The sequence below is a fragment of the Calonectris borealis genome, chromosome 15 (genome assembly GCF_964195595.1).
Source record: "Calonectris borealis chromosome 15, bCalBor7.hap1.2, whole genome shotgun sequence".
Lineage (NCBI taxonomy): Eukaryota > Metazoa > Chordata > Aves > Procellariiformes > Procellariidae > Calonectris > Calonectris borealis.
The window spans coordinates 23,034,737-23,046,419 of NC_134326.1; the positions used below are offsets into that span (position 1 = coordinate 23,034,737).

At 51.8% G+C, this 11,683-nt stretch overlaps 2 protein-coding genes across 5 annotated transcripts; one reads left to right on the top strand and one right to left on the bottom strand.

Moving 5' to 3' along the window:
- Positions 1–2,473: 2,473 nt before the first annotated feature.
- SQSTM1 (sequestosome 1) lies at positions 2,474–7,098 on the top strand. Of its 3 annotated transcripts, none has more exons than XM_075164748.1 (8): positions 2,474–2,754; positions 2,939–3,034; positions 3,829–4,058; positions 4,179–4,335; positions 4,806–4,895; positions 5,426–5,670; positions 5,932–6,139; positions 6,791–7,098. In XM_075164748.1, exons 1-8 carry the CDS (start codon positions 2,577–2,579, stop codon positions 6,946–6,948), a joined length of 1,362 nt encoding a protein of 453 aa, XP_075020849.1. In that variant the 5' UTR covers positions 2,474–2,576; the 3' UTR covers positions 6,949–7,098. The 3 variants fall into 3 exon arrangements, with proteins under 3 accessions (XP_075020849.1, XP_075020850.1, XP_075020851.1); XM_075164749.1 differs by having other exon boundaries at positions 2,494–2,754; positions 4,809–4,895; XM_075164750.1 differs by lacking the exon at positions 4,806–4,895 and having other exon boundaries at positions 2,494–2,754.
- A 181-nt stretch (positions 7,099–7,279) lies between these two features.
- Positions 7,280–11,412, bottom strand: MRNIP (MRN complex interacting protein). 2 transcript variants are annotated; one of them, XM_075164752.1, is made up of 7 exons: positions 11,306–11,412; positions 11,178–11,237; positions 10,863–10,960; positions 9,590–9,659; positions 9,149–9,285; positions 8,806–8,893; positions 7,280–8,297 (listed from the first exon to the last, which is right to left on the bottom strand). In XM_075164752.1, exons 1-7 carry the CDS (start codon positions 11,384–11,386, stop codon positions 7,695–7,697), a joined length of 1,137 nt encoding a protein of 378 aa, XP_075020853.1. In that variant the 5' UTR covers positions 11,387–11,412; the 3' UTR covers positions 7,280–7,694. The 2 variants fall into 2 exon arrangements, with proteins under 2 accessions (XP_075020853.1, XP_075020852.1); XM_075164751.1 differs by having other exon boundaries at positions 8,791–8,893.
- Positions 11,413–11,683: the final 271 nt, after the last annotated feature.

An 11,683-nucleotide genomic window follows, 5' to 3' on the forward strand; every position in this document is an offset into this window, starting at 1 on the left:
TTGAAATTTTAAACTTGAACAGCTTTTTTTCGCATCCCCTTTGCTGTTCCTTTGCTACATCCATCTGTGAAGCTGGCTGCTCAGCAGCTAGGGCTGACAAACTGCTTTTTGGGCAGGGGTTGCTGTGATGCTATGGGATTCCTGAAGAACCATAAGAAAACATCCAGGCAGCCAGTGCTTCACGCTGAGAATGCCAAAACCCGCATTCTCCAGCAAGCAGAGGGAAAGACATCTGAAGTTCATGTATGTGGGAATACAGCACAGCTGCTCACACGGCCTCTCCAGGGGGCTGAGAAACCGCCCGGAGGCACATCCCGGGGCTGGGGGCAATAGGGAACACCGGGAGAGCGAGGTCCGAGCTCTGCACCGGAGAAGGGCTCGCTGGGAGGAAACCCCCGACCTCGAGGAGGAGGAGGTGAGTCACTGAGTCACCCCTGTCCCGTGATCGGTGACCTAAGCTAACAGCAGGCTGGTGAAAGCCTTGTTTTCCTTATGTTTTGTAAAAGCGCATGATGTCACGACCAGAAAGCTGAGCGTGACTCATCATGCCCCACCAGGAGAAGGGAAATTCCCTCTGGCTTTTGGCCCCTTCCCTATTTGCCAACTGGATTAAAGTTCACACAGAGGAAAACTTAGATTTCTGGTTTTAATTTGGTGCATCGCCTGATAATTATAACTGCATCAATTAATCTGGAGACACAACTGGCTTGAAAGACCCAACAACTTGAGAACAACCCACTGTGTCTTAAATACCCAGGCAGTGACGGAGAGGGGAATAAGGAATCGGTCCTGTCTGGGATGGCAGCAACTCGGTGCCTAAGGAATTAATGTGCTGGGGCTGGGCCCCAAAATACCAGTCTCTGGCTCTATAAGTGAGACCAAAAGTGGCCGTTGGAGCCCTCAGAAATGGGCCACGAGATGGACATGCTGAAGGTGCTGCTTGGCAAGGTGGATTCAACGTCGGCAGTGCCCCGCACTGCATGCCCTGCTACCGCCGGTCCCTCGTCTGATTTTATGGAGAAAGAAACCAAACCAATGATGTCAAGTCAGCAACTTTCCCCGATGTTTCAGAAATAAGGATACGCACAGCAAAGAGGCAAAAGGCAAGGCGAGTGCAATACACCTTTCCTGCATGCCCGAACTTTTCAATATCTCGTGCTGTAAAACCTGGTGAATCATTCCCTGTGCAGCATCATTCGTGCTTAAACCTGAACCTGCTTATGTTTAAACTTTAACTCATCACTTCACGGTGGAATATTGGCCATGTCATACCTAGATATTGAAATTCCTAGAAAACTTTTTAAGTTAAAAAGGGCAACCCTTTCCACTGTAAATACTATTTTCCAGAAAAGTGTGGTGATTTCAAAATTGCCACACATATGCCAAAAATGTATCCATATGGAAGGCCAAGTGTTTTAACATATATACTTTAGGTCGAGAAATAAACTACCTCCCCATCATGGAAATTAAAACTTACCCTTCTCTTGCTTGCAGAAAATGATAAATCATGAGACAGTTTCTCCTAAGTTTTTGTTATCTTAAAGCAAGAAATATGTCACTAAGAGTCAGAGTGGTCAGGCCCTTGGGTGAGAGGAAATTAGCACCAACGAGGAACCTAATAATCATTGATCCGTCTTTATTTAATTACACTTGGACGGCACAGGCGGTGCGTTCTGCCAGCTGGGCTCTCCTGCGGCCAGATTAAGGGGCCTGTAAACTGCATCTGATCTGCGAAGAAACACTGCTGCCAACCGCCTTGGAAAGCGCCCAGAACACCCTCCTTAACGTCAGCCGTGTTTATGCTGGCGTCTTTATTTTTAGCCCCCTTCCGAGACACCGGCTTCAGGGAAGAGCATCAGCCGCAGTTACGCGCTCCCCCCGCGCAGCCCCCGGCGGGAGCGGGGCAGGCGCGCGGCTCCCCCCGCCCGGCTGCGGGGGTGGCTCTGCCGGCCCCGGAGCGGGGGAGGCAGGCAGCGGGCGGGACCGGGCCGGCCCGGGCGAGCGCCGTGGCTGCTGCCGGGGGGCCGGGCCGGCCCGGGCTGCCCCGCGGCGCGCAGCGCACCCGCCGCCGGGGCTCGGGGGCTGTGCGGCCGCCAGCGGGTACCGACGCCGCCCTTGCTGCCCGCTGCCAGGCTCCGCGGACGGCTCGGTGATCCGCGCGGCCCGGCCGCAGCCGGGGGCCAGCCCCGGCACAGTCGCGGCTCGTGGGGGCGAGCGGGGCAGAGAGCGAGGACGGGCGCCGGCGAGCGGGCGCAGACTGCTCCGGCCGCGGGACGCGCCGCTGAGCACCGACCCCTGCGCGCTGCAGGAAGCGAAGCCCGCGGGGAGCCCGCGGCGCCGGGCAGGGACGGGCCCCCGGGACGGGCCCCCCGGGACAGGACCTACCCGGGGCGGGGGCGGGGCCCGCTGCACGGGGGCGGAGCCTAGAAGCCGGGGGCGGAGCCTGTAGCGGGGGGTTCACGGCGCCCGGGGGCGGGGCGAGCGCGTTGCCGGGCGGGCGGCCCCGCCCCGCGGCGCTATAAGGCGGCGGCGCCCGGCCCCCCCGCCCCGCCGGCAATTCCTGCTGCGCCACAGCCATGGCGGCGCTGACGGTGAAAGCCTTCCTGCTGGGCAAGGAGGAGGCGGCCCGCGAGATCCGCCGCTTCTCCCTGCCGCCGCCCGCCCGCTACCAGGCCATCCACGACCGCGTCGCCGAGCTCTTCCAGGGGCTGCTGCGGGCCGGGCCGCCGCCCGCCTTCCGCATGCACTACAAGGGTGAGTGGGGCCGGGCCGCCCCCTCCGGCGGCGCGTCGGGCCCTGGGACCGGCGCCCCGGGGGGTGGGAAGGCCTCAGGGCACGGGGCTGCCCGGCGGCCGGGGCGCCCCTGCCGCGCCCCCGCCACAGGCCGCCTCCCGCGGCGCCGGAGCGGGCGCCTAATCCTGCGCTGCGGCCTTTCCAGATGAAGACGGGGACCTGATCGCTTTTTCCACCGACGAGGAGCTGGAGATGGCGATGCCGTACGTGCGGGACGGCGTCTTCCGTGTTTACATCAAAGGTAACGCCGCACGGCGCCGGAGGGGGGTCGCAGCTCTCCGGCTCCGCGCTGCGCGCTGGCGGGCAGGCCTGCGGGAGCGGCAGGAGCCGGCCCTGGCGCTTCGCCTGCCCCCGAGGGGCGGTGGCACCTGCGGCCCCCAGCGGGAGGTTAGCTAAAGGGCAGGGTAATACGCCACTGCCTGCTGCGGGGGACGGATCACGAGTGTCCTCCTAGCCCCGTCGTCTCGACTGGCCCAGCGCGAGCCGCTGTTGTCATGCGGTCTCCTGGAAGCGCTAGGCTAGCACCGGTATCTTCAGCAGTCGCAACAAGGGGTTCGGAAGCCTCAGTTCCAGCGTGCTGTCCAGCGCGTAGCTGCCCCTAGTCCCTTCCGTTCGCGCGGGTGCCGGCACAGCTCTGTCTGCGGGCCGCCTAGTGAGCCACACGCGCCAGCAGCGCGGTCTCTTCGGCCTCCTGGCATTTCTTCCCGGCTCCCTCTCCAGAAACACTTTGTTCTTGCGGGACAAGAAGCCAAATGGGGTAGTGCAGTACTAATCTAAAATAAACACGCCAAGAGACCGTTAAGGATAAGGCATGCTCAGTTTGAGGAGCAGGTATCTTTGCGACACCCCTTTGCGCTCGGTTTAAGTTCTCTTACGTACCCCCAGCTTGTGTTTGGCAGCCAGCGTAAAAATAAACTGACCTAGTAAGTCAATACTGTTCTGACAAGGGCTGTTTGTGCCTCCCTCTCCTCTGCCTGATACCCAGCCTTTAAATAGTAACCTCGTTCTTGATGTGAAGTTTCCTTTCCTTAATAGAGAAAAAGGAGTGCAGGCGGGAACATCGCTCGCAGTGCAGCCAGGAGCCTCCCCGCGACATGGTGCACCCCAACGTGATCTGTGATGGCTGTGAAGGGCCGGTGGTGGGTGCCAGGTTCAAGTGCACTGTCTGTCCAGACTATGACCTGTGCAGCACCTGCGAGGGTAAAGGCATCCACAAGGAACACAACATGGTGATGTTTCAAAGCCCACTGCTAAATCCATTTGAGGTGAGCAAAATCTATGGAGAGGAACTAATGAATGGCATATTCCTCCAATTTAAATCATAAGTTTCAGTTACTCGGAATCTGGCTGTGTGAACAGAGCCACATGAACATTACCCTTTACAGTGGCTTCCCCGAGGACGCTGGCTCCGTAAAATGCGGCATGGTGTTCCACCCTTCCCATGGATGCACTGCTGGGGATATCCTGGCCCTGTAGCTCCATGCCAAAACTCCGAACAAGCCCAAGCCAGTGCTGCAGCCTCCAGTCCACCCACTGCAGAAGGTAAGAGGAGATGCTCTGGTAAACAAGGTGGTGGTGGAGCCAGAGTAGCCGCTCTGCGGCACAGGGTGGAATCTGGGTGGAAAAATAGACATAGGAACTAACCTAATTTGCTTGAAATATAATTAGCACCTAGCATAGAGTGGGATTATTTTAAGGCATGCTTGGGCCTATGCAATGGATGAGGATGCAGAGACTATCTGGAACCAAACCAAGCCAAGCTGTTAGGTCAAGCATGTTGCTACTCTACTCTAGATCTGCCTTTCAGCATGGCTAACGAGCCTTAACAATGCTAATGCCACTGGTTTTCTGTTCCAGAGGTAGCTCCGAGTTAGTTTTTGTCCCTATACTGCCTTTGTTGTGCAGTGTATGTGAGTGACAGGAAATGAGCACCAGGATCTCATGGGGATACACTCTGTAGGTGCTCTTTCCCTCTGGGCTTCTATGTGTGCTAACAGAAATTGTTTTTCTAGAAGCTTCTACTAACAGCCAGCCTCAGGACCCCAACGTCACCTTCTTAAAGAATGTTGGGGAGAGTGTTGCAGCTTTTCTGAGCCCCCTGGGTAAGTGACTGGCAGTTTGTTATCCCAATCCCCTAAGACTGGCTTAAAGGTCCTTTTAACAGGAGCAGCAGTCAGCTGTTGTGACTGATACCGGACCTACCTCATGCTACTAAGCCTTGAAGGCTTAATTTACTCCTGGTACTAATAATGCCTAGGCTTAGAACAGCCATGTGGTACCTCTTCAGTGCCCTCCTTTGGAAGGAAAGGAGGAAAGATTTCATTAACATGTCACCACTTGTAACACTAAATCAGTGGTGACTCAGGATTTTGCCTGGCCTGTGTGAACGTAGATAACTTCTGCCCTGACCCTCTAAATGTATGGCTTGTCTGTCTAAAGGAAGATTACTATTTGGTGCTTAACTATTCTTTGTTTAAAGAACGCTTTGCATTTTAATTCCCACATGTTACATGGCAAACTGTAGGATTACAGAAACCTTACGGCATTTAGACTAGGATTGATACAAGTTCTTTTAGGACTCTGCTTTGGAAAAATCTGTGTAAGACTTTCTCCATCTCAAATGCATTTCTAGGTATTGAAGTTGATATTGATGTGGAACATGGAGGACAGAGAAGCAAAGTGACTGCTGCTTCTCCCAGTAAAGAGAAGAACAGCGCTGAGTCAAGCAGCAGTACTCTTGACCAGAACATTCAGACCAAACCAGACTGGAATAACACAGATTCTGCTGCAGAAGTAAATGCTGTTGCAGAGCAGATACAAGACATGGTGATAGATCCTGTGCCCACACAAATGGAAGATGGCAGCTTCCAGTCCCAGGTACAAGAACCATGACACTAATTCAGTATGCTTGCTGAGGCTTTACTAGAAAGGAAGATAATGATTTAGCATGCATTGTGGGATTGAAGATTAAGATGTGAGCAGATTAAGTGATATACAGCACCTTTGCTTTACAGGTTTACAGCAAAGGTAGTGGGACTTCTTGTGGATGTAACTCTTCATATTCAAGGCAGATAGTAGGAGCAGGCATCCTACCTGGAAAGCACTGCAGCACCTGGACCTTTTTTCTTTCCATTTCAGGAACACAGTGAGTCCAGCAGTTCATCAGGGGGTGATGAGGACTGGACCCACTTATCTTCCAAAGAAGTGGATCCTTCCACAGGTGAACTGCAGTCTCTGCAAATGCCAGAGACAGAGGGTCCCAGCTCCCTGGATGTATCTCAGGATGCTCCCCAACCAGGACCTACAGGACTGCGAGAAGCTGCACTTTACCCACATCTCCCACCAGGTACGAGAATGTACGCAGGTTTTGTAACCGAGAGTAATTTTCACTCGGGAACTGCCAACTTGGCTGACATAAGCAGACCTGCATTTAGAGACAGTAGAAACCAGGGTCACATAAGTTACAGCTGAACTTGTCCAAACTTTGTTAGCAGGTATGGCAGCTCTTGCACCCTGTTAGAGACAGTCAGGTGGTTCTCCTCTTGAATGTGGCAGCTAAGTTGTAATAAGAGTTCTGACCTTAGATTAGTATGCTATTCAAGCAACATGAAAAATGGTGGTATCCTAAATCATGTCCTTTCTCTGTACTCTTCAAGAGAGACTCTTTCAAGAGTCTGTGTGCTGACTAGTACATCCTGTGACTTTAAGACAGTATTTTTCTGGTAACAGTATGCCAGGCCACTTAATTGAGGTAAACAGCACAGAGTCTGGCAAGGCCAGCTGAGTCTGACTCAGCAGTTTTCTTAGCTGGTTATGTATCTTACCTCAAACATCTGCCCTCCTGGGAGACAAAGAAGAGCATGTCTTCTAGCATTGAACTGGCTATGCTAGATTTACTAGGATTAGTGCCAGCCTACCTCCTGCGTGGTATTAAAGCCTTGGCTGGTTTGCCAATTACATGAAATACTGCAACTTTAAACTGTTCTTCTCTTAACAGAAGCAGACCCTCGCCTCATTGAGTCTCTATCCCAGATGCTCTCTATGGGCTTCTCTGATGAGGGTGGATGGCTCACTCGACTCCTGCAGACAAAGAACTGCGACATCGGGGCAGCACTGGATGCCATCCAGTATTCCAAGCAGCCACCTCACTTGTAGTGGTCCGTGTAACCAAAAGCACTTTCCTTCTAACTGAAACCAAGCAATGCAGTACAACTTAGCGGTTCATCTTTCTCTCGGCTAAGGGTTTCTGTTTCATGTTCCTAAGTGCTTGTAGAATGGAGGAAAAATAAATACTACTTCCTGGGATGACTCTGTGTGAGTGTTTAAGTATTGTGGCTGTATTACTTAGTTAAAAGAGTGGAAGGACTTGTAAGAGCATGTGATTTCATCAAGCAGCTCCCTGTGCAAGGGAGGTAGTCCAGGACTGTAGGCCTGCCTTTTTGTACATACCTTGGTGTACCCCTTTACGGCTACGCTTCTGAGGGAAATCAAATGCTTTGCGAGCTCTGAAGCCTGCTCTGCAGCTCTGGAAGAAAGGGTTGCTATGGGAGATCTAAACAAAGAGGTAGCACAGGGGAAAAGAGCTGTAGTTTGTAACAGGGAATTAATCACAGAATTTAATTGTACTGGCCAGGAATCCTTAGAGCTTTCTTCCCCCAAGCTGACCTACTTCCATTCTTACTAGCTGATGAAGTTGCTAGACAACACTGTACCCACTACAACAGTCTCTTCCACCCTTGTACCTTTCCCCCAAAACAGCCACAGAGCAAGTAAACCACTAATAGTGCAGTTCTGTAAGGATTAGAGTAAAGCCATCTTCAGTTCAAAATCTTGCTTCAGAACTCAACATACCAAATACATTATAGAGACAAACAAGAAAGCAATGCCAAAGATGCCGGAACTTAGAGATCATCATCAAACTCCTCACCTGTGCAGAAGAGGTGTTCACAAGAAACATTAACACTGGGCCAAAGCCCAGCAGAGTTAACAAGGGTGTTTGCCCTCGTGCTATCCAAACAGCACCTTCCTGCAGTGGCCTCTAAGGCACCAGATCCTGCCCTTTCCAAATGGCTTTGAGGCTCTTTGAACAACACAGCCTCCTCAACTGAGCAACTGGTGCTGGGCACCACGGTGCCAGGCAGTTTCAAGGCACGCTGCTCAGCGCTAGCAACACGCTTTTTAAATTCAACACCTCTACCTTGAGGTAGAGTTCTTTCAGCCTGTTCAGAGCATCTACTGGCCATGCCAGCATCTGCCGCACTGGTGCTGTGCAGTCTCAACCTTCCACTGCCCTCCTGTGGTGACAAGGTGACCCTGGCAGCATTTTTGCTATTGCTGTCAGAACGTGAGAGAAATTTTTCCCACTTCGAGGGTTTGGTACAAGCAGTTGGGGTTTGTGTATTGTCCTCAGGCACTACAGACTCACAGACGGCAGGAACCATACTGTCTCCAGAAACAGCATCTCCATCACCTTGATCAGGCGCTGCTACTAAACATTTCTTGCGCTGTAAGAAGAAAGGGAGCTTGGTTATAAATCCAGCTGCACAGAATCAGGCAAAGAAAGAGCACTCAGGTCCTTCAAATGCATCCAAATTCTCACCAGCCTCTGAGGCAGAGCTGAGGCTGATGCGCTGGGTGGGCCTATGAACTCTGGGCTGTGAAGGCTCAGGCCAACTTCACTGGCACTGCAGTAGTCACAGAGCCTTAATAACTGCATACCACACAGGTGCCACTGCTCAGTAAGGCAAAGCCGCATCGTTTGCAACTGTGCTGACAGAGGAATCCGGCTCAACCACTCAGCTTACACAAGTTGCCATTGGTTTTGCCTGACTAAAACCTTTCAGAGAGGTCCAGACACAATTTTCTTCTCCTCCCCAGTCATTCAAACACAAGAGCAGAGGAAGACTCACAAAACTTCAAAATTATAATGACACAAAAGAGGTCAGGAGAACACCGTTTTGTTTTACTGGTAGGAAGCATCTTCTACAACTAAAATACCTCAGAGGTTTTAACCTTTTTGGCTTGGTGGGCAAGCTGGAAAACTCCATTTTCTTCTGCATCCTCCTGAAGATGACTGGAGAGGAAGCTCTTCTGGTGTTTCCTGGCCAAGAAAACCATTCACAAAGAGGACAGATTAGCTCCACTGTGAATTTTTTTCACAAATCACCAGAAATGTTCATAAAATGCATGGCTCTAGCAATAAGAGCAGTTTTACCCCCAAATACCAAACCCCTGCTCAAGTCGTACATTGCAGCCTGTACTTTCTTCAGCTATCAGAGATGAGTTACCTCCCACATCTCCAAACCAAATGTCACCACTTAGGGGCAGGAATTAAAAAAAAAAGTTCTTTCTGTACCTTTGTTCTTCCATAGCGTTCTTCCTCCGGGAGCAGAAATGTTGCCTTTCTGCACCTGCCTCCTCCTCCCCGTCTTCCTGATCTTCACTGTCCTTGTCCAGGTATTTACTCCAGCGACTGACTTCTGCCCTTCCCTCCTACAAAATCAGGGCATTACTGAAAACAGCAAAACACAGGGTTCTCATTTTTGGCATTGTTATGTATGTGCTGAATACCTTAAATCACAAGTCCGTTTAGGACATGTTCCTGTATCGCGTTCCCAGGTTCAGTATCCCAGTGGAGCAGAGAGTTTCTGTATACATCTCATTCTCTTTGCTGGAGCCTCTCTGATTATATATATATTTCAGCTGTCTGAGCTCATATAAAGGGATCACTGATTTCACTTTGATTCACCTAGGTCAGTATGGGTTGGTATTTACCTCAGCTTCGCAGGTATCTTACCTGCTGGACCGAACTGTCTTCATGTTGGGCTGCTATATTTTTGCTGTCATTTACAGATTCTTCTATGCACCTAAAATAGAGGTTTAAACTAGAGTTTCTAGAACACACTTCCATCTGTTGATTTATAATTTTCAAATCACCTAGTCATAGCACAAGGGATTGGATAGAAAGCATGGATAGGAGCACCGGATAGGCAGCATGTCAGAAACAAAAAAGGATCTATAGAAAAGATGTCAAATGAAGGATTTGCAAGACATATTGCCCAAATACTTGAAAAAATCTAGTTAGAGGGTAGCCCTCGTTCTTTCTATACAAACAGAGTAGCAAGCTTGATCTAAAGCCACTAATAATGAAATGCTAAATTCTAACTGATCATAACCAGGGATATAACAGCGTGTCTTTTGGGACAACAATTTAAACCCACTAATTATATCCCAAGCAACCGAGGAAAAAGGGAAGTTATTTCACAATGTTTTGAATTTCACAATGTTTTGAGAATAGAAATAGCAACCCTTTTTGATAAAGTGAACAAACCATGAGTTTTCTTCCCAAAGCTTAACCCTGAAGCACTGCATATACACAACCAAGTTATCTAACTAGCTTTGACTGATTTCTGAAAATAACCTTGAGGAAAAAGGAAGCTGGACCAGTTCAAAACCAGTTCAAGATTAGGCGATTTGTAAACAGATTCGAGTGAAATAAACAGGAAAGCGCTACTCAGATTTTCCAGCCCAGCAGGAATTACACCCAAATGTTTGCACTAAACAAGTCTTTTTATCAATAGCAGCAGCCATTATTCAACAGATTCAGTGTGAAACCCCTGAACGCCAACAGTTAGGTAGCAATAGATTAAAGTGGAGGATATTCTCTCCGAGGATGCACCTCTGCACGGCTTGTCAGTCTGTAAGATGGACACCTCCACAGTCAGCTCATCAAACAGTAAATAAGAAAGACCAATTTAAAAACAAAACAAAACAAAACAAGAACCCTATTGCATATATTTTAACGGGTAAAAGCCTGACCAACACACACTATTGATCAACTAAACTTATCTGAAAAAAGTCCTTGTCAAAAGAAACATGCCAGGACACTAAACCCAACAAACAGCTTGTTGGTACGAGGTGACGACAAAACCAGCACATGTCATGGCTCTACAACAGGACAGAAAACCCTCCTGTGAGCTCAAATTAGGTAACAGGCACCCACTGTGTGAAGACGTGCATCAGCTGTGGCACATCAAAAGAAACAAACAAATGAAGATCAAACACTCTACCGAGATGTCCGATGAATTGCTTCCTCTGCCTCACCCTGCAGCAAGTTTAATTTCTGGACATGGTGCCTACAGTCCAGGCCAGACCCTTGGCCGTAAACCTGCAAAAAAAAAACAAACCAAGGCTTAGGGAGCAGCCAGAAGGCAACAGCACAAAGCGAGGCTCCACCCCAGGCGATACTGGAGCGCTAACTAAAGTCAGCACACGGGGCTGAGCGTGCGATGTCCCTGTGGGGGGGCTAACTCCCCGCTGTGCCGGGCTCCCCGCTGTGCCGGGCTCCCCGCTGCCACCCTCCAGGCCCCCCCGCGGCCCCTCACCTTCTGCACCGCCTGCCGCTGGCCGCACACGCTGCAGCTCCACTTCCCGCTCCGCTTGGCCTAGGAGGGCGCAGAGGGGGTCAGTCACGGCCCGCGGCCCGGCCCGGCCCGGCCCGGCCCGCACTCACCTGCTGCACCTGGAAGAGGCGGCAGGAGCAGCACCGCAGCGCCCAGAACCGCGCCGCCATCCCGCCGCGCGCACTCGCCATGGCAACGCGCGCCTTCCGGCCACGTGACACCGCCGCTACCAGCCCCCCGCACTGGTCAGCTGTCGCGACCGCCACGGGGCGGCGGGGGGCACCGGGCGGCTCCGGTCCTCTGCTGAGAGAACCAACTGCCCGGCCTGAGCCCTCTCCATGCCGCGCCTCGCCCGCGGTGGCACCAGAGCGCGCCCGGGCAGCGGGGTGCGCGCCCGGGCAGCGGGGTGCGCGCCCGGCGCGTAAAGGTGACGCCTCCAGCAGGGAGAACCCCCGTGTCCGCACCCGCATCGCCAACAGCCACGCCGG